Source organism: Silurus meridionalis, chromosome 2, assembly GCF_014805685.1.
Source record: "Silurus meridionalis isolate SWU-2019-XX chromosome 2, ASM1480568v1, whole genome shotgun sequence".
Taxonomy (NCBI): Eukaryota; Metazoa; Chordata; class Actinopteri; order Siluriformes; family Siluridae; genus Silurus; species Silurus meridionalis.
The window spans coordinates 12,216,287-12,243,756 of NC_060885.1; the positions used below are offsets into that span (position 1 = coordinate 12,216,287).

The 27,470-nt window shown below is 38.8% G+C and overlaps 1 protein-coding gene across 2 annotated transcripts; it reads right to left on the reverse strand.

Annotated features, from left to right (window-relative positions):
- Positions 1 to 1,974: 1,974 nt before the first annotated feature.
- Positions 1,975 to 25,413, reverse strand: btaf1 (BTAF1 RNA polymerase II, B-TFIID transcription factor-associated). 2 transcript variants are annotated; one of them, XM_046874146.1, is made up of 38 exons: positions 24,942 to 25,413; positions 22,816 to 22,939; positions 22,338 to 22,452; positions 21,599 to 21,745; positions 20,807 to 21,006; positions 19,029 to 19,162; positions 18,806 to 18,935; positions 17,961 to 18,029; positions 17,705 to 17,794; positions 17,266 to 17,361; positions 16,969 to 17,145; positions 16,722 to 16,862; positions 16,498 to 16,622; positions 15,765 to 15,885; positions 15,454 to 15,558; positions 15,217 to 15,366; positions 14,726 to 14,868; positions 14,427 to 14,601; positions 13,910 to 14,113; positions 12,732 to 13,164; positions 12,200 to 12,384; positions 11,962 to 12,112; positions 11,745 to 11,854; positions 11,428 to 11,629; positions 11,111 to 11,259; positions 10,672 to 10,824; positions 7,959 to 8,080; positions 7,455 to 7,622; positions 7,257 to 7,334; positions 7,048 to 7,177; positions 6,562 to 6,703; positions 5,932 to 6,062; positions 5,640 to 5,762; positions 5,185 to 5,337; positions 4,657 to 4,868; positions 3,933 to 4,092; positions 3,683 to 3,853; positions 1,975 to 3,071 (listed from the first exon to the last, which is right to left on the reverse strand). In XM_046874146.1, exons 1-38 carry the CDS (start codon positions 24,953 to 24,955, stop codon positions 2,922 to 2,924), a joined length of 5,583 nt encoding a protein of 1,860 aa, XP_046730102.1. In that variant the 5' UTR covers positions 24,956 to 25,413; the 3' UTR covers positions 1,975 to 2,921. The 2 variants fall into 2 exon arrangements, with proteins under 2 accessions (XP_046730102.1, XP_046730096.1); XM_046874140.1 differs by having other exon boundaries at positions 11,745 to 11,869.
- Between the last annotated feature and the right edge of the window lie 2,057 nt (positions 25,414 to 27,470).

The following is a 27,470-nucleotide window of genomic DNA, read 5'->3' on the forward strand; positions in this document are numbered from 1 at the left end:
CTAATCCCAGGCTTGCGTACTAACCTCCTAGTGTGGTCCTCCTGGAACATTTATTTTGCTCTCACTGGCAACTGTCGATCATTTCATCATCAGCTCACTGCACTCATTTGTAACCCCTTGTTTTAAATAATGAAGAAATAATAATAATAATGTCATTGAACAGCTGCTGAGGAACGAGGAGAAGAGGAAAAGCCAAGCCACGTCCTGGTGACTTGTTTCACACCCTCTGTAGATGTCTGTATATTTCCTGTGTTAGATTCGGGTAGTTATTTATTCACCTGTGCTTCATTGCTCATTCTCTCTGGGTGGAGCTGCAGCCCACTCGGTCATGTGGGGGAAAAAAAAACAAAAAAGAACAGATCTCTATATACATGAAGGATTGATTTCTTTTTCTAAGTTATGTTTTATTTCTAAATAATGGCAAGGTTTTGAGATTATCGACTTGGACCTGTGCTTGTCTAATGTTGTAGTTAAACTGTGATTAAAAACAAAAAACTAAACTAAAAAACATGGAGGGCAATGCTGCTATTGCTTACAACTTGCTTCAAGTTTGTAGTTCCCACCTTCATTATTTCCCCCTTTTCTGTACTAATAAGCAGATCTTATTAAACATAGTTGTATGATGCTGCGAAGTCTGGTCGTCTCTTGCATGGCCTCGGTGTTCCCCTGTAACTCTGTTGCATGAACGTACCGTTCACACACACACACACACACACACACACACAAAACGACTAGTTTGTATCTGATGAATCATGAAGCAGGCTGAACCACACACTAACCACTAATGAACCTCTTCAGTGTTTACTGTGTTAAAAAAAAGACAGGATGTCTTTGGATTAAATAAATAAATAGAACAAATAAGGTTTCAATCTTCCAGGCTTAACCTTCATCACTGCATCTCCAACTGGACCAATAAACACTTTTCTTCTGCACTGCTGATGTTTGAAGTCTAATGTCGTGTGTGACGCATTAAAATGTATCTCTAGGGATACGTGTGTCAGCGTTTGCTGCGTTGTAGTGTGAGCAGCCAGGAGCTGAGACAGCACCGCTAAAAAGGGGATGATCTAAGCAGAGCATAGATCACGTACTCACACACACACACACACCAGTTTATAATTCAATTACAGCCCCACTTACAAGTGCACTAGTTCAGGAGACTAATGTTGATTTATGATTGGATCAGTGTTGCCCCAAAACAATATGATTCCCAGTTGAATTTGAATTCATTCCAATGGTGTTCAGTGGGGTTGAGTAGACCCAAGGTTATCTACACCAATTATTTTGGGTCTCATAATTCAAGTGAAAAGAAATACAGCACACGAAGGCATTCAACATCCAACATTGTGACAACAGTTTGGGGACGAACCACAACATGTGAATATAATGGTCAATCCAGTGACTAATTCATGCAGTGAACGCTCTGCACCTTCTCTAATCTGATTTTAGAACTCAAATGAAATGAACCTGTGAACGATTGAACACGTCTTTGGGAAGTATTCAGTATTTTTTTTTCCCGGCAGCATTATTGCTTAAATTCGTCCCAAACCATGTAAAAGATATGCAGCTGTGTCCCAATAGAAATGACCAGCAATGTGATTATCCTGGTTCACATTTCCAACATGTGCATGTAAAATAGAGGAAGATGATTTCAAAGATCGAAGCCAATAGTAAACACGAGATTGAATGGGAACTGTACAAAAGAAATTGTTTTTGGTTTTTCCATCATACTGAAAGTTTGTAATTTTAATCATAGTGCAGCTTCATAGAATCGCACACATCAAAGCGTGACGGTTCATTTAACGAGTCAGCAAAGGTTAGTGTCAGTATTGCATCGGCCACAGGAATTACAAGGAAATACTTCCAGTTCTGATATCAGGAATGCATTTAAAAATATAAAAATGGTGCATCCATGTTCCACACGCACACTGATTAATAAAGTCAACATAAAACAAACAAACAAAAAGAACCACAGGCTTCAAAGAAAGCGCATTAGAATTTATTAAAATTCTATTGGCTTAATCAAAGAAGGCAAATTACAGAAATATTTACAAGTCCTTGTTTTCTATTATTTCTCCTTTTTAAAACTATCCAACAAGGTTCCATGTGCATCCTACATCTGCCAGGTGAACAGAGCTTAGAAGTCCAGTCAGCACCGAGCCCTTACACATGCCGGACGTTTCACATTTTCACTGGGTGCGAGTATGTGTCATGGTAAGCTGTGGGTCATGTTCTGAGCTACAGAAGTGGATAAGGGACTGGAAGGCTTGAGAGGAAAAAACGACAACAACAAATAACACATCACCCCCTAGTGGAAAGGATGATTAGCATTTCCAGTTAAATGATTTATCTTCTGTCTAAATGCCGACAGTGTCCCCTGGTGTTCTTGATACAAGGCTCCAGAAGCCTTTTTTTTGGTTAAGATGGCTGTCCAGTCTACAAAAATAAACGATATATACAAAATTCTATCTTTTGTATATGGGCTTGTAGGCCTATTAAGATCAAATACTGATAGGTGATCAGAGTTTGAGGTAAGCTTTAAGACTGAAAGTGCAGGAGGACTAGTTGGTGATGCTGTTTATGATCAACAATACAAAGAAACGTCCCACAGCATGTATGAGAATAAAATCAGTAGACCAAGTCTGGGGGAAGGAGTGAATCCCAGTGCGTTCCTCCTCAGCTTGGCAGGGTGGGGTAGGACAGTGGACATGTGTGGAGTGCGAGAGTACTTTAACAGTAAAATAAAAGTTCAGGCTGACTTGATTAACCAAATATTATGTATGGAATTGTGGCCAAAATGTTTGCTCTTGAGAGGTTCACTGTTTCGGGGTCAAGATGACCCAACATTATTGTCTGCAACAAATAAAAAGTGGTTGTTCATAAGAGGGAGTTCGGAGGAGGCTGCATGAGGGCGGTGCGTCGGGTTAACGCAGCGAGAGCATGAAGTGATCCAAATTGTACTCCGCTTCGTACTGCTGCTGGTCCCACAACTCCCCCAGGCCGTCTAGTACAGACTTCATATTGGTCTTTCCTGAGGAGGAGGACGCCCCTTCACACTTCTCGAGTTTTTCCGCCTAGAAAAATGAAGTTATACAGAGAGAGAAAAAAAAAAAAAAAAAAATTGAAATGAAACGCTCTAATTGGCAAACAGCTTTGCTTTTCACATATCGTGAACACACAATAAGCTTGTCTGTGACTGCATGCGTGTGGGTCGGGATGAAGGAATGCATGGTATGTGCATGTTTCAGTTAAATGCTTTCAAACTCCTGTTGATTGTATTATTGCAAAATTGGGCTATTTTTAGTGGACTTTAAAGTTTAATACTTGGTGGACATTAGCAGAAAAACCATAAGGCGAAATCAATTTTACTAACACTTAAAAACTAACCGAATGTGGATTTTACAGTTCAAATATGTAGATACACATAATCAAAGCCCTACTATGTGCACCCCCCAAGACTGTGCTGTCTTGTCCCAAGCCTTGTGTGAGCTTATTTATCCACATGTACATATGGAAGGCGTATAAACTTTGCACTATTGTGTATGGACACAAGCACCAGTGTTAACTGCTCCCCCCTCTCTCACAGTTGCAACGCTTCACAAAGTCCTACTGTATGGCACATGAGAGTGCTTGTATGTACCCACACTGACATGAGTAGGACTGCTATGACATGATGTGCACTCACCTTGTCCAGGGTAAAAAGGTTCAACAGCTGATCTGTGCCCATGCTCTGGAGGCTGGCGTTCTCCTGGCTGATCACCGTGTTAGCTATGCTCATCTTAAATTTCTGCAGACCCATGATCTTCTCCTCCAAAGTGCCACGTGTGATCAGACGATACACGTTCACCACACGTTTCTGAAAGTCAGACACAATACTTTTTCTATCCACAAGCAAAGCCAGGCATGTGTAAAAATAACTGTGGGACAAACAATACCTGTCCTATTCGATGAGCACGGTCCATAGCCTGTAGGTCTCTCATTGGGTTCCAGTCATGTTCCACAAACACCACAGTATCAGCGCCTGTGAGGTTCAAGCCCAGACCACCTACATGTGTCGTCAGGAGCAACACATCTATAGACGGATCGTTGTTGAACCTGCAGGACAAAAAAAAAAAAAAAAAAAAAAAAAAAAAGGCAAGGCAAAATGTGAGAGGTGGAGACGGACTCAACCAGTGTTGAATATTGTCACCCTGTGTATATAGTGGAAGAATTGTCATTTCATCCTTTTTTAAAATAGATAAAATGTTCATACACAGCCTTAAATTATAACCTTCTTTCACCACACACTAATACAATATGATACCAAAAATTAACAATTTAACTATTAGAAATTGTTAGTAATGATTTATTAGCAGTTATAAAAATCCAGCTTTCTTTAACTGAATCTTAGGTGACATTTTATTGACTATACAAGAAACTGTTGGTTTAACATTGCTTTTACACTCCATGTAGAGAGAACATTGTGAATAGGAAGCAACTAAGAATTCGGCTGAACTACAAAAGAATAAATAAATCCTGAATAAAGAACTGAACATTGTGAAATTAATAGTTTATGACCAAGTGAAGCTCTCAAAAGAAATTCTCCAAGAATAGGAAGACGCATTGTATGTGCAGATGTATGAGCTTTTATTTAGGGTGATTTATCTGATGATATTTTACCTGGAGACAATTGAATGGCGCAGGCCTGCGGGCACACTTCCGTCCAGACGTAGGTAGGTGACTGTTGGCAGCTGAGGCTTTAATAAGTCATGCTCCACCATGTCCAACATGCTCTTCAGCTGGCAGAAGATAAGCACACGGTGCTGAGCCACCACAGCCTCTGTGCTGACATCTGAAGAGCCAGATGAGCCCAGACCACAGTCCAACAGCAACTAAACAATGAGATGGTTTAGTTAGACATCTTAATCAATACAAGTGCTGCAATTCTGACGTCAGCGATGAGTGAAAAATAAATCTGTTCCCCCAATAATGAAATGACTAACTCCAGACATCCCCATGACTGATAATTTGTCTGAGGAATCTACATGTCCTAGATTCCAAGCGGTTACATTCTGACATGGTACAAAGAAGTACAAAAATATCTCCATCAGAATGCCTGCTTTTCCAAAATATCTGACATTATTTCACCGCTTTCAGAAACCACTATATAAATGGAATATATATTTTTAAAGATCTTAGGGTATCTACCTGTTTAAGTGCAGAGAGTTTTGGTGCATGCTGGATGTCACGGAGGCTAGAATTCTGGGAGGCAAGCTGCTCGCTAATGCGCTTGTGCTCAGGATGCTGAGGTGTCAGGACCAGCGCTGGGTGGTTACACAGCTTCCTCAGGTACTGCAGTGCCTACACAAGATAGAGAGTTCAAACTAAAACCAAGTGCATATTTCAATTATGTTCAATTACAATTGAGGTCAAATTAAAAGTATATTGAAATGCAGGGAAGAGGGCACCATATAATTGAAAATGTAATCCTTATTTATGCCATCATGATTGTTTAACATAGCTGACAAGTCAATGGAAGCCAAATCAGAATTCATTTTCTTTAACAGGTTTGATCGATGCCATGATACGCTTTATATGTTTAGACTGAATGTTTTATACATTGCAAGCGGTCTTTGAGCGGAAGTCCTAAGGTGACCACTCACCTGGAACACGTGTCCAGTAGCCTTAAGTTTAGGCTTATCCTCTTCCTCTTGAGTTGCAGTGGAGAGGACATCGTCCACATTGACCTTCGCCCGAGACTTGGCAAAGTCCTCATACAACTGAACCTGTGTATAGAGAATGAGAACGATAGTACGTTTTTTTTTTTTTGTAAAGTGTTTACAATGATTTCTTTAAATAAATCAGTAAATGATCATATATTGTAATGTGTTCAAATGTAAAATAATTCGTTTATCTGGAGAAACGAATCAGATTTACATACAAAAATGCACGTACCTGGAGAGGACTTAGGTTGCAGTAATAGTCTTGTATAATTTTGGGTGGCAGATCTTGTAGGACATCCTCTTTCATCCTCCTCAGGAGAAAGGGTAACACCTGCCGATGCAGAGCCTCCATAGCCAAAACCCCTAAGAGACACACTCAGTCACAATATGCTTCTACAGAACACTTCTCTCTCTCTCACACACACACACACACACACACACACACACACACACACACTCCACAGTATCTATAATCAATGACATGGTTCAAATAAAGCTCTTCAAGATAGAAGTGCTCACATTAAAACAATACTGACTTATTGATACTGTATTACAACAGAGAAACATGCCGAATATCTCCCATTTTGCAAACAACTGAACACACAATTAAACTGGCCCATCAATCCATGATTTGTCTGCATGAAAAAACATCTGCAGTAATGCTCTCTCAAACAAATCAATCCTAAGTACAGACTCATATGTAAAGGGTAAAAAACATCATAAAAAGCCAAACTTTCACACAGTTAAAGACAACCAATATCCAATACACAGTCACTGTCTACAGAATATTAATCCTAGCAGAGAGTCTTATCTAAACGAAAATTCACAACACAATGTCGAACACAAGAGTGAAAAGCCATACCTGCTTCCTGTTCCCGTGACGAGCTTTTGGCATCTCTGCTAGCAAGGATGGGCTTCCCGTAACGAGCAGCAAATTGCCGCTCTGTACCCAAAAAGCCTGGCATGAGGAAGTCAAAGAGAGACCACAGCTCCAGGACATTATTCTATAAGAGAGACAGGGAAAGTGGAATTTAACAGTAAATTAATTATGTCCACAAAATCTTCCTTAGAAGCCATCAAATTACAGGTCAATAAAAAAAAAAAAAGAAAATCACAATAGTGTTTTAAGCAACATGATAGTAAACAGCATGAAAATACTCTAATATGGCTGAAATCTTTTTTGTTCTTATGTAACATTACACTAGTGCACAATGGCAAAAAGACACGGCTAATGAATTAAGTCAGCAAGTTACCAAATCTAAGATAAAGAGTAATCTATGATTTCAGCTAAAAAACAATTTCAGGTAAAAGCACAAAAAAAAAAAAAAAAGTTCAGCTCTAGACTTACCTGAATAGGAGTTCCTGAGAGGATAACTCTGTAGTTGGCAGACAGTTGCTTGATCGCTTTGGATAATTTGGTCTTCCCATTTTTAATAACATGACCCTCATCGAGAATACAGTAATTGAATTTTATATTCCTGGGAGTGGAGAAATGTCCAGGGTTAAACAACAAGAAATCGGATTATTTGACATGCACACAGAAGGCAGAAATATTACCTAAAAAAGTCGATGTCATTCCGGACTACATCGTACGAAGCTACCACAAGGTTGTGCTTTTTCACTTGGTGCTGTAATCTGAAACAAAAACAGTCAAGTCAAGTAAACCCCAGTTAGGCTGGCATTTGTTGTAAGAATGACTAGTCATGGTCTAAAATAAGTTCTGTTAGAACTGCAGTGGATAGTGAGACATCGTACCGTGCTCTCTCTGTAGGTGGACCTGTATAGTGCAGAGGGTTCAAGTATTCCTTAGCGCAAAACTTGCCAACCTCGTCCACCCAATGGCCTGTCAGAGTAGGGGGGCACACAACTATAGAGGGCAGAGGACAACAGTCTGCAGCTTTGGTCCTAGCGTATTCCTGTGCCCTGCATGTAAACATGCACAGAATTAAACAAGACCGTCTCAAAAGGAACAACTATTTAAAACCTATATACAAATAAATAAATAATTTATCTGAAATATTAAAGTCTGGCCGCCTTCTGAACTTCTTTGCTTAGGAACAATTTTTCGACTGCCGTTTAAGCAACACAAAGCACAATATTTACAAAAGTATTAAAGTTCAATTAATCAAAAGAAAAAAAAAAAACAGCTTTATATATATATATATATATATATATATATATATATATATATATATATATATATATATATATATATATATAAAATCTTAATTCATTAGGCCTTGTATTGATGCAATGTACCTGAGGTAGTGGTCTCCAGCAAGAATGCAGATGGATTGAAGGGTTTTACCCAAACCCATGTCATCACATAGGATTCCATGCAGCTTGTACTTATTTAAGAAGGACAACCAATTCACTCCATCCTAGTGCAGAGAAAATACCACCAGATTTTTTAATTAAATAACCAAAGAACTTCACAGCTACAACAAACTACAGTGGGGCAAAAAAGTATTTAGATGAGACTTAAAAAGATGAGAGAGGCCTGTAATTTTCATCATAGGTACACTTCAACTATGAGAGACAAAATGAGAAAAAATAATCCAGAAAATCACATTGTCTTATTTTTAAAGAATTTATTTGCAAATTATGGTGGAAAATAAGTATTTTATCACCTACAAAAAAGCAGGATTTCTGGCTCTCACAGACCTGTAACAACTTCTTTAAGAGGCTCCTGTGTCCTCCACTTGTTACCTGTATTAATGGCACCTGTTTGAACTCGTTATCAGTATAAAAGACACCTGTCCACAACCTCAAACAGTCAGACTCCAAACTCCACTATGGCCAAAACCAAAGAGCTGTCAAAGGACACCAGAAACAAAATTGTAGACCTGCACCAGGCTGGGAAGACTGAATCTGCAATAGGTAAGCAGCTTGGTGTGAAGAAATCAACTGTGGGAGCAATTATTAGAAAATGGAAGACATACAAGACCACTGATAATCTCCCTCTATCTGGGGCTCAATGCAAGATCTCACCCCATGGGGTCAAAATGATCACAAGAACGGTGAGCATAAATCCCAGAACCACACGGGGGGACCAAGTGAACGACCTGCAGAGAGCTGGAACCAAAGTAACAAAGGCTACCATCAGTAAAACACTACGCCGCCAGAGACTCAAATCCTGCAGTGCCAGACATGTCCCCCTGCTTTAGCCAGTACATGTCCGTGGCCGTCTGACGTTTGCTAGAGAGCATTTGGATGATCCAGAAGAGGATTGGGAGAATGTCATATGGTCAGATAAAACCAAAATAGAACTTTTGTAAAAACTCAATTGTCGTGTTTGGAGAAGTAAGAATGCCGAGTTGCATCCAAAGAACACCATACCTACTGAAGCATGGGGGTGGAAACATCATGCTTTGGGGCTGTTTTTCTGCAAAGGGACCAGGACGACTGATCCGTGTAAAGGAAAGAATGAATGGGGCTATGCATCATGAGATTTTTAGTGAAAACCTCCTTCCATCAGCAAGGGCATTGAAGATGAAACATGGCTGGGTCTTTCAGCATGACAATGATCCCAAACACACCGCCCGGGCAACTAAGGAGTGGCTACGTAAGAAGCATTTCAGGGTCCTGGAATGGCCTAGCCAGTCTCCACATCTCAACCCCATAGAAAATCTTTAGAGGGAGTTGAAAATCTGTGTTGCCCAGCCACAGCCCCAAAACATCACTGCTCTAGAGGAGATCTGCATGGAGGAATGGGCCAAACTACCAGCAACAGTGTGTAAAAACCTTCTAGAGCCTTACAGAAAACGTTTGATCTCGGTCATTGCCAACAAAGGGTATATAACAAAGTATTGAGATTAACTTTTGTTATTGACCAAATACTTATTTTCCACCATAATTTGCTAATAAATTCTTTAAAAATCAGACAGTGTGATTTTCGGGATTTTTTTCTCATTTTGTCTCTCATAGTTGAAGTGTACCTATGATGAAAATTACAGGCCTCTCATCTTTTTAAGTGAGAGAACTTGCACAATTACTGGCTGACCAAATACTTTTTGGCCCCACTGTAAATTTGTACATGCATTATTCCTTAACTCAATTTAAATGTTTAATGCAACATAAAGAAACAATATAACTACTGCCATTAAATAAATTAATAAAAGTGTATATTGTCCAGATGCATGTAGCTGACTTTACAATCAACCCATAGCTGTGCATTTCTGTGTGCAAATAGTTCAGTTTAGCAAGTTGTACAGTTTTGTTGTTATAGACCGAGCAATATACCCTTCATATACATATGATAAAGAATGCTGAAACTGCTAAACTCTGGACAGGTAAACACAGAAGACGCTGCAAAATGAAAAATGGAGAAACTAAGGAAAAAAAGAGAGGAGATTCAGGCCAAAGAAAAATGACAGTTTCCAACCATTGGGATTATTTCAAACACACACACACACACACACACACACACACACGCACGCACGCACACACACGCACTAGAAAACCTACAGTGCATTGACCTTTTTAAAGTAATTAATTTATTTGTATATTTTTATTTATTTATACATTTGCATTTGATGCAAAATAGGAATTAAATGCACTAAATAGGTTTAGTTTTCAAATATTTTGTATGCAATTTCAGCAATAATAATTTGTAACTTTTATAAATAGGAAACAAATGACTTGTTCATATTAAGAGACAGGTCTTATTTTCACTTGTACTTTTTTTATTAAAAGAGAAATACTAAATATACTTCTTATTCGATTACTTGATGGAAAAATCGATTACAAAAATTGACAGCTGCAGCCCTACTCACTTTTAAGATACCCTGTGTTTTTCTTTAACATGCATGATTTCAGGAAACAAAGCCATTTAAATCTATAAGCACATTTTCCACTTTGGATTTGGTTTCAGCACAGTGGAAAAGAAAGGGGGGTATTCAGTGTTGAATATTTATAGATTAACAAACCCATATTGAAAAAGTAAAAGGGCACAAAGTTAAAAACCACCTACTTGCTGATATTTCCTGAGTTCTGCCTTAATAGGGACAGGGATCGTGTAATTCTCCAGCTTTCTGCTATCCAGTAGCTGTTCCAGAAAATGACGCTCTCTGGCCTTCTGACGAATCAGATCATCCGACATAGAGGGTGGGTTGGGGATGCCAGCCTATAAATGACGACATCAATAAAAACATTCAAATATATTCTTGCATAGAAAATGATCTAGAATGAAAAGACTCTTTAGAGCTCGATCCTTTACTTACATTATTTGTATTACCCATTGTTCATTTACACAAGGATCAGTGCTACAAAGACATTTCATGCATTTGTGTGGATTTGGTTAATAACGTCATTGATTACTATGCATAAAAACTAATCCACAAACAACTTTATGAGAAGTTTAGAAGTTTATCACTGAAGATTTCCAGAAAATCAGAATAAGGATTATGTACCTCCAGAGGCAAAAGGCGTATGAGAGTAGCAAAACACTGAGTGGCCATGAAGCGCACACTGTCACTTGGATCGCTCATGCGGCCCAGCACAGGCACCACCAACAGCACAATGTAGGGTACAATATCTACATCCAGCTGTTCCATCACACCTGAGAGCTACAGTAAAGGACTAACAACACTTACGTGGAAATAAAATCACACATTCTTTCGCTCTTACATAAAGAAGTTTTGTCCATCAATGATCTGCATAGTTTATAATCATTTAAAATATTTTAACCATTTTCTATTAGGTACACAAATACACACACAAAGGATACAAGCCATTGCTTCAATAGCTCCCTCCTGTTTGGTGCTGTCATCAATCGCCCCAAACCATGGAAGCACCTTCTCCAGGAAGCAGTTCATGGTTTCCATAGTGGCAATCTTACTAAACACGCCAACACAGCGAGCGGCCATGTGACGCACAGCTGTGTACGGGTGTCTGAGACATGCACACAGAAGAGCCAGCTGTTCCAAAAGCTAAATAAAAAATAAAAATTACAAATTAAATGAAAACAATTGTAGATTTTTACATTTTATGACGAAAAAAAAGAAAGTGTAAACAGTTTGTCTATTAAAATATATATTTTCCAACCACAGATATGAGCTCCTGGGCCATGGCTCCTGTAGTGACCTCCAGCACCTGCAGAGAGTTGACCAAATCCTGAGCTACCAAGTCACCCTTCTCCAAGAGCTGCTTGGAATCTAAACACGGTACATCTGAGCAGGTTAGAACCGGTTACTTCAGAGTTTGGTATGTTAACATTTACACATTTCCGTCCATTACATATGCAGCCTTTAAAAGTACTTACCATAACCCAGCGTTTCCAGAGCTTTCAGTGGGCCAATCATAGCCTCCCAGAGACTCGGCAAAGCCGTGGTGAGATCAGGCCCAAAATGTCTAGCAATAGTCGTTAATGAGAACTCTGCACCTCTCCGCTGGATGAGTATCGGCTTCTTAGACTGAGGAAATGAACAGAATTCTAATCAAAAGTGCAAACTACAAAAACTCCTGTAATAATTAAAGTACAGAAATAAAAAATCCCTGACCTCATCAGTTTCTGCAGAGATTGAGCTGCCTGGTGGAAGGTCACTGGGTGATGTTTTTTGCACTTTGGGGGCAGGGCCTCTCTTGCTGGTGATGGCAAAAGCTGCTCTCTGATGTCGGTAAAGCGTGATGATACCTTTTGTTTTATTCACCATGTGGTGCATGCCATCTTTCTCAGACATGTTGGCTACAGGAAAAAGCAATAAAATAAGAAAAGTAAATGGAATCACTGCATTTTTACTTAGTATATCTGGTCTGATGCTGATATACGAGTGCCTTAAGGCCATGGCTTTTAAAGTTGGCCCTGTGATGAAATTAAAAAAAAAATAAAAAATTGTAAAATTTGAACACATTATCAAAGTAGTTAGGGTTCCAAACTCAGAGCTTGCTTTTGTTGTATTTTAGTTTTATAGCCTTTTTGTTTTTCCTCCTTATATTTTAAGTAAAATTTTTGGCAGTGTAAAGACAAAAGTCCTAAAGAAATATGCAAACAGACATGAACATACAATATTTCCAAAAATTATTTGTTCTAACCTTTGCAGCCATCCTGTGTTGGAGGTGTGGGGGGTGGAACAGGGCATTCTGCATTGGGCGTGAGCATGGGGTCTACACATATAGAGCTGCACAAGTTTTTAATGATCTTTGAATTGGGGCAGGGTGTGCGGCCTGTGCAGAGCTGGAGCAGGCGGGCTATGCTGGATGCAGCATATCCCTGAACCAGCGTGTTCTCCTCCTTCTTAACTGCCTCCATAAGGGGACGTACAAGCGGGTTGAGCTTGTCAGGCAGAGCTGCCATGCCTACCACAGCACAGGCCGCAAAAGTATGCACACGTAGATGCATCTGCTGCCACTCGGCACTCGTCTCAGCCACTGTAGAGCACGCCTGTTGCCGCTTACTGTCCAACGACTGCAACGGCCGAGACTTCAGGTTCAAAGGTGCTGTGGCCTCAGAGAAGATGCTGGTCACCTAAAAAGAAGAAGAAAAAGGGGGAGGTCACAAATTTGGTGTTAAGTGCATTCTTTATTTCTGGAAAAGAACAAAACACTGTCATCATTCTCTTTAAAAAGAGAATGATGACAGCTTCTAAGTGCAAAGGCTTTGTGTTGCTAGGCAAGCAGTGATGGTTGCTAAGATTTCAGCTAAGGGATCTAGAGCATTGAACACTTCAGGCAACAACTAAAGCATATTAAAGCATCAGCAATGGGAAATTTTAATTTAAAGTATAAATAGCACCCTATTATTTTGACCCACATTGTTCAAATCCACAGTTCACTAAAACCAAAGCAAAGAAAAAAAATAAGATTGAAATGTAATTATAAATGAGGTCATAGAAATATTTAATTGCTTTTTTCAATATGTTTAATTACATTAGATGAACAACACCCCACTGATGAACCACTAAACAAGACAAACAAAATAATATAAAAGCATAGCATGGTGGACAGTAAAGAAACATTATAAGCAATGATAAGGCATTTGTTCATTACCATAAACAATACACCAAATACTTAGCATATAATGTATGGTAATGATAATGTACCAATGCCTCAGCATTTCATATTCCCTAAACACAAAACCTGCATATCAGTAAAGCACCTATTCTCTGTTGCTCATGTAAGCAATTTGATATGTTAAAAATAAAAGCTGGTAAATTGCAAAAGCAACTTGGATTTTTTACAGTTGGTACTGTCATTAGCTTTCTTGCACTAACCAGCTCATTGGCCTGATCAATTGTGAAGACACTGCAGTTGATTTTCTCCCTCACGTCGATATTAGCATCAGCCAGGAGTGCGATGAGCTGCTTGCATTCATTCTGCATGCGTGTAAAAGGGATAGCAATCTCATCATAATACAAATGCTCAGAGAGGATGGCCAAAAGACGAGGCTGGACCACACTGGACACCACTTCGCACTCCTACAGACAAAAAAAAATTATTCAGACCTATATAGTCTTTAAGGCCATCTAGTCGGTTCTGCTGCATAAATTATGATCGAAGTATCTAAAAAAATATTATTTATATGCTTCATTAAATTTCCAGAACCTGTATATACAAACTATAAAAAGAATGACTTGGTAATTCATTCATTTTATTTTAGCAAATTACTTTTATAAACTAAATTGATATCTTTAATCCACTTGAATAAAAAACAAACAAAAAAATAGCAATATATTGATACTAGTTGGGGAGAGACTTTTGGTCAGGACCATGTCACAAGTTCATGTTTACCTTCTGTAAGCATGCACACTCACACAGCACCATGGATACAGCAATGCGCTGTAGTGCTGACTTCGAGTTGAGGTGGAAGAGAAGAAGCTGAGCTAATGATTCTGCTGGTCGAATCTCTTGAGTCGAGCTGTTTAATCGTGGGTCACAGATACAGCTGCACAGTGCCCCCAGCAGTCTGAAACAAAATATCACTGCGACAATGAGGCAAGAATTGCCTACAGATACAACCCTAATCACAGATACTGGTACTAGAGACATACTAAAATCAGGGGGAAAAATAGAACAGTTAAAGCACATACTTGGCAGCCATGAGTCGGGCACGAGTGACTACGTAGTCTCTCGTGGCTGGGTCTTCAATTACAGTGTCTGCCCCCCCGATGTACTCTTGTACAGTCTCCTTCACCTGCTGTCCTGCCTGCCGAAACTTCCCACTCGCCTTCTCCTACATCCACATATTAATACACACAATCATCTCCACTCACAGACTAATGGTCCTTCGGTCAGGCATGAATTTAAACGCTTGCATTAATGACACTGATTAAAAAAACAAGAAGAAATGTGCACTGGTGGTGGCCAATAGTCATTCCCACAAGCATAAAAAAACAAAAAAAATCTATATCTATGCTTTCCTGTTCCGAGTTGTAAAGATTAACCGAGTTACGACCCGTTGCTCACTTGTTTACTGAATTTTGTACCACATTTTGTGAGTGTCAAAATCCCTGGTTAGGTTTAGGTCCCAGATTAGGTGTCACTACACGATGCAATTAAGACAGCCTAGCCTTGCACTCACCTTGGATCGAGCCTTGACCTCCAATAGCATGTTGAGGTCAATGGGAATGTGAGGTGCTTGCATCATCAAACAGAGCCAGGCACCCATCCACGGACAGCTGGCTGCTACCACATACTGCTGAGGGGCCTGCCGTATCAGTTCGACCCACACCTTGACAAATAATGCATTTATTTAGCACATATTCAGGCATAGGACATTACTAAGAACAAGTGTGGGTGAGTCAGCTCCTTTACACACCTTCTGGATAAGATCGAGAATCTCCTGGTTGCTCTCGAGAATGCAGGACTGAAATATGTGCCTCAGCATGTCTTGTAGGATGGGGTTCAGCCACATGGCACAGCTCTGGAGGAGGTAACCAAATTGAACTTTAAACTACAAATAACTTTGTTTGAAAGAGAACTGGTATAACAAGATGACAGGAAAAGAGAATCTGACATTTGGTTTGGAATTTTTCACCCAGGGCGGCTAACTACAGATAACTACTAGCGTGAATTTCTAAGTCATAGTCCTGCAAAGTTTAATACCGCTCGTGAAACCATGCATCCTACCTGATCAGCCTTGGACAGCAGCGTGAAAAGTGTCTCTAAGGCGGCACGTCGAACAGAAGCGATGGTGTGTCTAAGAAATGGCCACACTCGAGGAACCAAAATGGTTAGTGACTGCTGCATGCTGCAAATAAATTAAAGTTTGTTAGGCAAAACAGGACAGAGCCATTTACAAATCATATCTGGTTAAAGCCCAACTTAAACACAAGTTTGAGCACAATCACAAACAGGAGAAAAGCACCTTTTGACAGGTGAATCGTTAGAGGGTCATGGCATTGGTGGCATTAAAAAAAAAAAAAATCCTCGTCATGTACCTGTATACAAAAATGTATTGTTCTACTGATATAAATGACATTCTGTTCTGCACTGTGCTTTTGACTGGGCTGCCCATCCCAGAAGAGAAATCATTTCAATATCAGCAGAGACGGCTAAGAGGCAAGTGCTGTGAACTACTAATCAGAAAGTTGGGAGTTCAAATTCCAATAATGTCAAGCACACATGATTGAGCCCTTGAGCATGACCTTCAGTTATCTCTGCTTCCCTCAGATGTGCAATCGAATATCAATATTCAAAAGCAACAGCTTAATTCCTTCAAGGTGATTAACAAACTTTAAAGTGAATAAACATCTAGAATTGTAAATTACACAAATATACATTCTGACATTGTATTAGCAATACTGATTAATGTGCATGATGTTTTTACATTTTATTATACAAATAATGAACTTTTCCATACCTGCACTGGAGGACCTGGGGGTAAGTGAGCAAGGATGAAAGTAAAGTCATAATGCTGTTTGTAGATGCTGTGAGGTCATCCAGCTCCAGCAGAGCATCCCAGAGTGTATTTACTATGAAAGGAACCTACAAAATAAAATAAAACACCACATCAACATTAAAGTCAGCAAATGAAATTTTAGTCTTACAAACATACAGTATTAATCAAAGTATTTACTCCCTGACCTTAGTAGGCTGTAGCTGCACCAGTCCCTCCACTACAGGGATAAGAGCAGCAGCTGCTACTGCACGCACATCATCATCCAGATCTTGAAGCCCATCAGTAACGGCAGGAAGTACTCGAGGAAGCAGTTGCGAAATAAGATCCTGTATAAGATAATGACAAACATGCATTGAGGTGCTTATATTAAAAGAGTCAATTTTAATACAGATTTATGGCAAAATGTTTGATGAACATAGATGCTCTTTTTACCTGTCTGACAGCTAGAGCATATTTAATGCCCAACAGACCTCCATGCCGAACCTCCCACTGATCCTCAGTAAGCAGCTTCAACAAAACGTCCACAGTCATGTTAACACCACCCTCAGTCATGTGTCTCAAAGCCACACCCAATGTTTGTGCACAAGTTTCTCTGACTGGTGCAACAACCTAAAAGAGCAGTAAAATAATGAAAAGCCTGCTACAACAACAAAAAAAAAAAAAAAGAGAGTCCAACAGTTACATTGGGGATGAAAACTCAGCCAGATGGTCACAGAAATGGTGTCTTACTTCATCAGACACAAAGTCTCCAAAACGGTCCAAAGCAAAGACACACAGAAGCCTGATGACCAAGTCCTCCAACCAGTCTTGATGCTGCTGGGCTAACTAGGAATGCAATCAATCAGTCAGAGCAATTAGTGATGCAGTAAAATGTTTTACACCAATAACAGGGACATGCTGCATTCCACCTTAAAAATGTTTAGACTGATTTATGCTTTCAATATAATAAGTCACATGAACATTTTCATACACCAGACATGTTGCCATGGTGCCCAGCCACAACTTTGACCATGCCATTTTTAAGGCATGTTAAACTAACATTAGTTAAAAGTGCAGTTTTTCAAATCCACAAAAACAAACAAATTAGAAAGAGCACTGGCTAGCAAAATGGTTATCAATGCAAACTATTTATTGAAAAGAACAAGCAGTCAGAGTTCTTTATATTTACCTGTTCTGAAGTGCTGCCCACCATCTTTCCTCCTCCCGCACCATGACACTTCAGGACCTCCCTCAGGCCTGTGCCTGCCCCGTGCCGCACCTGTAGTCCAACATTTTAATAGCTTTGTTTCAGGTCATCCGATAATGAAAATAATGAATGCACTAATAACTAATTAAAAACAATAACACACAGACATACACACACGTAAGCAACTATAATATTAAAAGTCAATAAACTTTGTAAGGGATTAAAATAATTACAGTACCTCCCAGGATGGATTAAACAGGTCATTGCAAAGCTCTTCACAGAAACTCTCCAAAGGCCACTCTTGAGTCTTTGGTACAGAGACAAAAAAAAAAAAAATCGGAATTTACATTATATACAATATAAAACATTATGTAATTAATATACATTTTTCCTACTGTCAAACCAATTATTGCTATTTAAATCAGTTTCTAAATCAGGGGTGTTGTGAAAACAAAAACCTTTTTTTAGTAGTAGCACATTTAAAAGACATTTTACAGGCAACCATAATACTGTAACAGCATACAGGCGAGATCCCTACACACATGCAAGTATCATATAGCACTTAAGTAAAACGCTTGAGATTTTCTATATGATCCAAAAGATCAGATTTTTACACAAGTTCTAATAGTAGACAAAAAGAACTCAAACAAACAAGTGAGAACATTATACTTGGTCACTTATCGTTTTGAAATATTTTCTAAAAACATTATATCAGTGAGTGGCAATAATATCAAATCTTTGCTTGGCAAACCTAGGTTTCATCACCTGCACTGATTGTTTCAGGTCCTTTCACAACATTTCTTTTCGATTCGGGTAAAGACTTTAACTTGGCCATTCCAAAGCATGAACTTTGTTTCTCTTTAACCATTCTTCATTAGAACAACTTGTGTGCTTGCATGACCAATTTTCTCTTGGTATTCAGTTCAGACAAATGTCCTGACAGTTTTCAGAATTGGTTGGTATTAATTCAGAATTTACCTTTCCATCAATAATGGAAAGCTGCTCTGCGTTTGTGTGTGCAACTGAAATATGCATGTGTATCAAGTGCCATTCTGAAATTTGTTTTTTTTTTTGGTTACACACCTCATCAAATAAACTTGAGTTGTCAGGAATGTTATCAATTAAGACTTTATTCTCAGCAGCAGGCTGCTCGATGATTACGTTTGTGGTTTTTCGCCGTTTCTCTTCAGGCTCTCCTTCGAAGCTGTCATTGCTGAGAATGAACACACAGTAAACCATGGCTGCTTGATCATTACTTCAAAATGTGAGGTCAAATACAAATGTAAGAGCAAATGTTTCAGCGTACCTTTTTTCATTGGGGTCCAAATCTCTAGACCTCTGCTTTGCCACCAGCTTGGCCATCCTTTTAGCCTTGTTCTTCTGACGATTGCTCATGCCTGGCCGAAATTCAGAGTCTATAAACTCTGCTGCCTGCATGGGCTGTGGAAGGGACATATGCATTTTATTAGCCAACAGTCAAACCAAACAATACAACATAATCTAGACTATAAAATAGAAGTGGACAACAGGACTGTTGATCTGCTATACTGATAAGATATGGGTTGGAAAGAAATATTTACCTGGAAAAAAAAAAAAAAAAAGCAGTTCAAACAAATGAAAAAATAAACAGCACAAAGATATAAAGGAAAATTATTTTTTATTGTGGCATCCACACTGGTTGTGTGACTGACCTTGAAATAAATTAGTGCTTCCAACGGTCATTTAGTGATCAAAATTCAACAACAATACAGTTTAAACAATTATTTTGGGAAATTTTTTCAGTTAAAAATAAATAAATACAGGACAATTTTTAATTTCCCCATATGTAATTCAATAAAACAAAATGCCTGCAACTTGGAAGTAAACAAAACAGATACCACGGAATATCCTAATGGAAAAGGAAAATACAGTGAGTGACTAGCAAAACTGCATTTCAGGTAATTTGATACTACAAAGCATTAAGCATTTTAAAATATGGACATTTTAACTTTAGCCATTATTGCCTCCTTTCAAAATAAACAGAAAAAAATAGAGAGCATATATAGATATACATTTGAGAGCAGCTCATTCTCTTGACTGAGTGAAATAACATGCTGGGGGCATTTTATCTGCATCTGGAGAAGCTCATTAGATGGTTATGAGTAGTGAATTTAAATGCACTTAGCCAAAATAACTGAAGACAGAATGTGACAACTAAACACACTGTAAGGGAGATTAAAAGAAAAGATTTATATAAAAAAAAAAGATGTCCAAGATACTGATACTGTAAATTAAAAGGCAACATTTGTGACCGTTATAGATCAGACTATGGCTCGTGCAGATTTACTGTAAATTTACAGTCACTGTAAATAAGCAAATTATGCAATATTTTTGTCCAAGTACCGCATGATATTTTACTATATACAAAAACGATTGCCAATCATCATATTATAAATTATATAATAATCTGAATGTCACTGATTTCAGCCAAGGGGAGGGGAGCACAATCAATAAAAAAACAAACAAAAAAAAAAAAAAAAACAGCCAAAGTACTTCTACTAGTTATTTTAAATTCGTGTACATTTTGATTTGCGGTTGGGTATTTTTCAATGGATTTTGACTTTTGTTAAAAGGTTGTCCAGGTTTTTTTCCCCTCTAAATAACTGCAGAACTGATCTACGAATGGCCTCAGTTCAGCGACTGAAACGCTCACCTCCTCTGTCGCAGATACTCTGGACAGGGAAAACAATGATTAAAAACAACTGGACAGAATCGTTTGTTTATCCTCAAACTTAAACAAGGTGTCCCATCTGCACAAAGGCTGTGCCGATTAGTGGTGACGTAAAGTCCCATTGAGAAAAAAAATTGCTTTCAAACTATGGGGCTTTTTTTTTATAGTCAAATTAAAAGGTTATATTTTAAAGGTTTACTGTTGGCAGTCATTCATTATAGTAGTCATAATTTTTAGTTGAACACCCCTGCATTAGAGGATATATTAAAAAGGAACTCTAAAGCCTAGGAATAACTTTATCTGTAAAGGGTAATGAAAGAACTAAATCCATTTGTTTGTCTATTCAATTCTAAAAAGAAGCAATTTAGTCTTACTGCATGGCTGCGGAAACTCTGGAACACAACCCCCTTGGCAGTCTGCGACCTATTTACACTGGAGGTACAGGTGTAGTCCAAGTCTTCGTCATTAAACAGCTCCTCTGTATCCATGCCTATAGCAGCACCCATATCTAGACCAAGCTTCTTCTGCAGAAGCTTCCTCTGTCGAGCCAAACGTTCCTTAGGATCCACCTCAGCTGATTAGCAGATGGGAAAAAAAGGATTAGAAATTTTGTGCTTCTGCAGTCTACGCAATAGAAGACACGTTTTTAAAAATAAATAAATAAATAAATAAATAAAAAAATTTAAAAAACACAAGTAGAAAATGAATATAAACAAGTGAACGCTAAACACAAACCTACAGCATTTAATTGGTAGCAACCAAAAAGAAAACAATTGTTGATATACAGCATTTGCATTACAAAACACCACAGAAGTTGAGGACATGTCAGTCAAATGGTATACAAATTGCTGGCATTGTTGACGTCACATACAAAAACTTTTGTTTACTTTATGTTCGAGTCAAATGCAGCAGTACACAAAGGAAGCCATCTGGTTTGCAAAGCTTTACTGGGGGATGTTATTAGTCACACAGGAGAGAGGAAGAAGAGAAAAACACTAACATGAATAATTTTACGCATTCATGCAACTTTGAGAAAAATACGAATACCCCTTAATAAGTTAAATATAAACAACTTCAGCATTTAGTCTACGTTTATTGGTTTACTCAATGCAAAACAAAAAGTTGTATGTTTACCGGTTTATGATGCATACTTATTCACAACCTACCTGACTTGTCATCCTGTACTTCAAACTCTGCACCAGCAGAACCAAGCAGCGACGCTCCATGTCTGAGCAAACGGGAGATGTCAAACCTATAGAAACTGAGTCTATCTGAAGAGTTGTCCTCAGGAGACATGTCTTCTGCACAGGACTCTAAGCAGGACAAATTACACTTTTTAGATTAGGGGCAATAAGGAAATGTATCCTTATATTGCATGTGAATAAAATGTAGTCTGTGCCATTCCTAAATGTCATCGTTGATGCATACAGCAACAGCTGTACATAGAGTTCAGGCTGAGTGATCTCACTTCACTTTCACTGTTTCAATAGAGTTTCACTCTCTGTGAGAGATTTTCCCCTTAAACACTTCAGCTGATTTCATGCCCTTTAAAAAGAATCATGCAATTTGTGAAGATTTGCCAAAAAAAGGGCACCCCATCTAGTTTTAATTTTGTTATTACACAGGTTCCTATATTTTTCTTAAATGTGGACAAACCTTTCCTAAATGTCACCAGATGTTTTAACCTCTATCTTTGCACTTACATATATTTTCAAAAAGTTTTCTGCTGAGCAAAAGAAATCTTGTTAACTAGTTATAAATAGTAATTGTAGTGCCGCAACTATTTACACAACAAGGTCAGTTATCTGTGATCAAACATAACTATGAAGCTCTGGATTATACAGTACATTTTGCTGACTCTTTGAAGTCACTAGTCAATAGAGAAATACAGGAGACTAGGCTTACCTTCTTTTGGCTTGGGAGCTGGGTTCCATTCGGGAATATTTTTTACTATGGCCTCTACTGCCTGACCGGCTGCAATTCGCGTGTCCCAGTTGGGACTCCTCAGATATGTTAAAACCTTTCAAAGATGACAAAAAAATTATACTATATAAAAAGGGGTTTCACTCAGGCCTTGTACCTAGACATATAAAACACCACCAGTCCTGTTCGGTGCATTTCATACACACACAAACTGCCCTACGTAACAATAGCCAATCCAAACACTAATGTAACCTTTAGATTAGTGATGGGCTTTTTTGAGTTTCTGTTCCACATTTAGTAAAGAATATGTTAGTATTGCATGACCTTTAATATAGAAACTGAGTTTGCATTTAAAACATTGCATTTAAAAAAAACAAACAAACAAACAAACAAACCGAAAAAGCCCTTAATAGCTGCTTTAGGAAATATGCAGTATATTAAAAGGGAGGTAAAATAATACCTTTGATATTAGATTATTCAGTTCATGTGGATGGAGCTTGACTACGTCTCCCAGCTGTTGTGCAGCAGCTTTCCTCGTCACGGGAGTTGTGCCAGTGTCCAACAGGATGAATAGACGCTCAAGCCTGAAAAGCATTCAAAAAATATATTTTATACACACACACCTATCCATCTATACACACACACACACACACACACACACACACACACACACACACACACACACACACACCTAGAGATCACTGAAATATAGCATGTGAAAGTTTAAATAAACAGAGCAGTATTGGGACATTTAATATGGAGCAGACATTACTCCTATTTCAGACTAGGCAACCAAACAAGCTTCCAGGATCAACAGGTTAACATTAATTCTTTTTCAGTTGCTGATTAGTTTATTTGCCAGCAGTAACACAACCAAAGCAAACACCTGCCCAAATACCTAACTTTTCTGACCAGGATCAGAACATGGCTGCAAGCATTTAATAACAAACCCTGAACAATTACAGCTAATAGTTGCAGTGTGTGAAAACTGGGTTGCTATGACCACATCACTTTCACTGCTTCAGTGCACCTGCATTCAAAGAAAATCGCTCTCTTTCTGAACAACTCTGCCTATTGAAAAACAAACATGTACGTTTACATACGTTATACGTTTGTTAAGCACATCATGTCAAAAGTAGAACATGACCTGATCAACTCCAGAAACAACCCTGGCAATGTTTCACACTAGAACATCACATCCTTCCGAGTAAAGTTGGGTGGGAATAAGCACATTTCAGGACACACTAATCTGCAGCTCAAGCCACTGTTTATACATACAGGACAGATAAACAGTGACAGATGCAATGGTTGTAGACAGCCGAGAGGTGAAAGTTTGCCTGGAACATCATCTAAGCTAGTGTCAATTCAGTCACCACAGAAGGTTACTAAAATAACAAAATCAACATAAAACATGGAAAGAAAGGGGGGAAAAAAGGGTTTACACAGTTAATGTCCTTTTGCCATTTAATGTTCTCTTCGAGACTGGATACATTTACAATAATGGAAACAAATAGCTGTTACTTTATAAAGTTCTCCCCCAAACCATGCTGAAAACACAAATCGATACTGGCAACCAATCCGCAATGTGGACCACTGCAAGACCAGAAACACAAGATGCTTGTGGAACAAAACACTGACACAGTTTGCAAAAAAAAAAAATCTGGGAGTGAAAGATGAAGGGGGAGATATAGGGGGGGGAAAGACCACAACACACCACCTTCCAATTGAAACCTACCCATTTCCTAGTTAGACTGGCATTTCCATCCAGTCAACGCAGCAAAACGTGTTCTCAGCATCTCTCACTGATTCGCTCAACACTTTCCACACACACTTAAGGGCCATTTGTGTCACGTTAGTGTTGAGATACATTTAAAAAAGTGTCGGGTTGAAGCGACACCCTGCTCTCATTGTGTATAAAAATAGACGAGATGATGCAGGTCCCCTGCCTACACTTAGCAAAGATCTGGCCAAATAATTGGACACGCAGGAGAGATGCAGGCACCAAAAATACAGTTCCTGAACTCATGCAGACGAATTTCCGCTGCAGTGAAACACCTATTCCTGATCACAAGTCGGCCTTTAGATGTAGTCGCCTCATCACCTGCAGCTAATCTTCCCATCACCAGTCACACACACATTACCCACGAGGGCAACTTCTACAGCTTTCCTCTGCATCTTCAAGAGTATCATCTAACTTATTCATGCCAACATAAGATGTCTAAACGCGCCGCGCATAAGGTCATCACTAGCATCATATTCCAGCACAACGCTGAAGGCCTCTGTGAACTTTCACAGCACTAAAGATCGACGGCGACATTTTTCTTTTTAGTCACTTTATTTTACCACGAGGTTTAAGTACAGGCTTTTAGCGATCTCTTTTCAGCTTGAGAAAAAAAAAAACATTCAACTGTGGCCTTGTGTCAGAGTCCAAAAAGCCTAGCTGCTGTACTGTAGCTCATGGTGGCTAGCAAAGGAACGAAAGCTAGGATGCTAGCTAGCTAGCTAAGAGTTATCCTGGCTACCTCTCGTTCAAACTATTTATTTAAATAACATTTGGGGGGAAAAATTAAACAAAAAACAACTCACCTCGAGACAGCCATGGTGAAAAATTAAAGCGTATTCAATCCTTAGGTAATAATGGTCCGTTGGAGGTGTGCTGGATAGCGGAGTCACCATTAATTTGCTCAGGGGCGGATTAGCTAATCAAGCCACACTAACTGACCGGCGGAGCGCTAGCTAGGTAGCCAACGCGTGCTAAATTGAGAAAGGCCCGATATCGTCGCACACCATCCGACCAGCAGGAGCGTCGGCGCTGGAGCCGGGGTTTCACGCTAGCCTAAAGAGACGCCCCGGTTTTTCTCCTCTATTTCCCCCACACACGAGAACAACGAGTCACAATTCACCACCACGGACCTCAATTTAACCCTCTGCACTTCTCCCGAAAAGGTATTTCACCCGAATAAGTAAAGAAAAGTAATTTTGTTCGTCACAAAAGAGAAGCCGGGAGGCTGATTTTATATGAGGAGCCATCTTGTATTTATTCCTTCCTCCGCAGTAGCTGCGAGCTGATTGGTTACATGGCTTTCGGCTGACCAATCAGAGCGCAGGTGTCAAGAGGAAGCACGCTGCTTGACGTAAAAAAAAAAAAAAAGGAAAAAAAGAACAACTCCTTGACAGGATATGGGATTCTTTCCCTCAGTGGTCTCATGAAATTATTAGACTCATTGTGATGTACAGTTCGTATTGCTGTTAAGAATAAATTCGTTCCAAACAAGAGAAAAATATGAACTCCATTCAGAGTCTGCAAACACTTTCCTGAAATAGGAAGCTGAAGAGCTTTAAGCTGACAAAACACAGGCCAAGCTGACCAAAATATTCACACAAAAACGTTTGAAATGCTGCTACATCATGAGTTTTATTTCTTTAAGAGTAATTAACTCACAGTAAGGAGAGAAAAAAATACTGAACATTTATCGATCAATTTATTCAAGTTTTGGAAAGTGATTTATCAAGTCAAATCAAGAGGCTTTTATTGTCGTTTCTACTATACACAGTGGTACACAGTAAAAACGAGACAACGTTCCTCCGGAACCCTGGTGCTACACTAAACAACAACAAGCTACATAAAGTGCATTGAGTGCAACCTAGTGCAAACAGTGCAGACGAAAAACAGTACAGACAGACAGTGCAGACAGAAAACACAAGACAAGACACAAAACCTGAGATAGCGCCGACTAGTAAACCTACTGTATACTCTGAATATACAGTACTGTGCGAGGAGAACTGTAAAAACAATACCCTGGAGTGAATATAAAACAGACACAGTGTAGTGCAAAAAACAGCAGCAGTCAAGAGGTGCAAAAGACAGCATGTAAACAGTATAGTATAGTATATATAGTATATATACAGTATACATAGTATATATCAGCATTTACATTCATGGCATGTGTCAGATGCCCTCATCCAGAGCAACTTTTATTTATCTGCTGGTAGCTTGGTGTGGCTTGGATTTGAACTCACGACCTTCAGATAAGTCTTTATACCTTAACCACAAAGCTTCTACCTCCCTGCAACGTGTTTTGCCAGCTGGTAGCTGATCAGACAAAGGTTTTTTTTAGCAAGGCAATGATTACGCTTTTCCAAATGTAGACAATTTGGTATCATCATGCTTTTTCGTGTCACTTTTATTTTCATATAATATAAGAAAATACAGCTTTAGTTATTTATTCACTATTTAAATTGTCACCATGTCTCACACCCAATTTCCCTGGGATAGGTTTCACTGCATCCCTGTCGAGATTTGATGTTTTGAAAATAAGTAAGCTTTAGAATCAATTTTAAACATTTAATCATTCATTTTTCACCATCCTGGTCAGAGTTATGTTAGATCTGTGATGTGAACAAAGCAGGAAATGCAGGTCTATTGCAGGACACCGTGAGCACACACATTTAAACCCTTATTCACACACAGAGTCAATTTAGTGTAGTCATTCCACCTATTCGCATGTTTCGGGAAAGTAGAAGAAAACCAGAGAACCTTGTGGAAACCCAGATGGATATACAGAAAACTTCACAAGTTCAACAGTAACCAAAGATCTGGATCTGTGAGGCTGTGATGACATAATTTTATAACTATAATATAATATAACATATAACTATAATAAACAAATAATATGTATAGCAGCTATTGTAATCAAATGCGTTATAGTCATTTTCAGTCATTATATATACATTGGTATTCTAGTATATATATAATAGTATTCTAACCTACTTTGAAAATCACAGCAAGAGTGTGTGTTGCTACACCTTTCATCTGTTTTGACAGTTAGGTCTGACTCTTATATGACTATTGTAATTTTTCATTAAACCAGATGTTCTGGGGAACAATAACCTGTATATAGTGTAATATGCATTCTAAACCTGGATCTGCACAAAATCAGTATCAGCATTTGTCAGTACATGACACACCAGTTTTTCTGTCAGTACTATTAGAATTCTTGGTAAGTGAAAGGTACTGTGTAATACATAACATAATTTGTTGTCTTTTACAGTGCTTGTTGAGTTGAATATGTTATGATGCTTCTCACTCACTAACTCACACTTACAGCGTGGATA

Coding starts and splice junctions, on each gene's coding strand:
- btaf1 (XM_046874140.1), bottom strand. Junction 10,825..11,110: donor TACGCCTTTTGCCTCTGGAG/GTACATAATCCT, acceptor CGTCATTTATAG/GCTGGCATCCCCAACCCACC. Junction 8,081..10,671: donor AACTCAGGAAATATCAGCAA/GTAGGTGGTTTT, acceptor TCTCTGCACTAG/GATGGAGTGAATTGGTTGTC.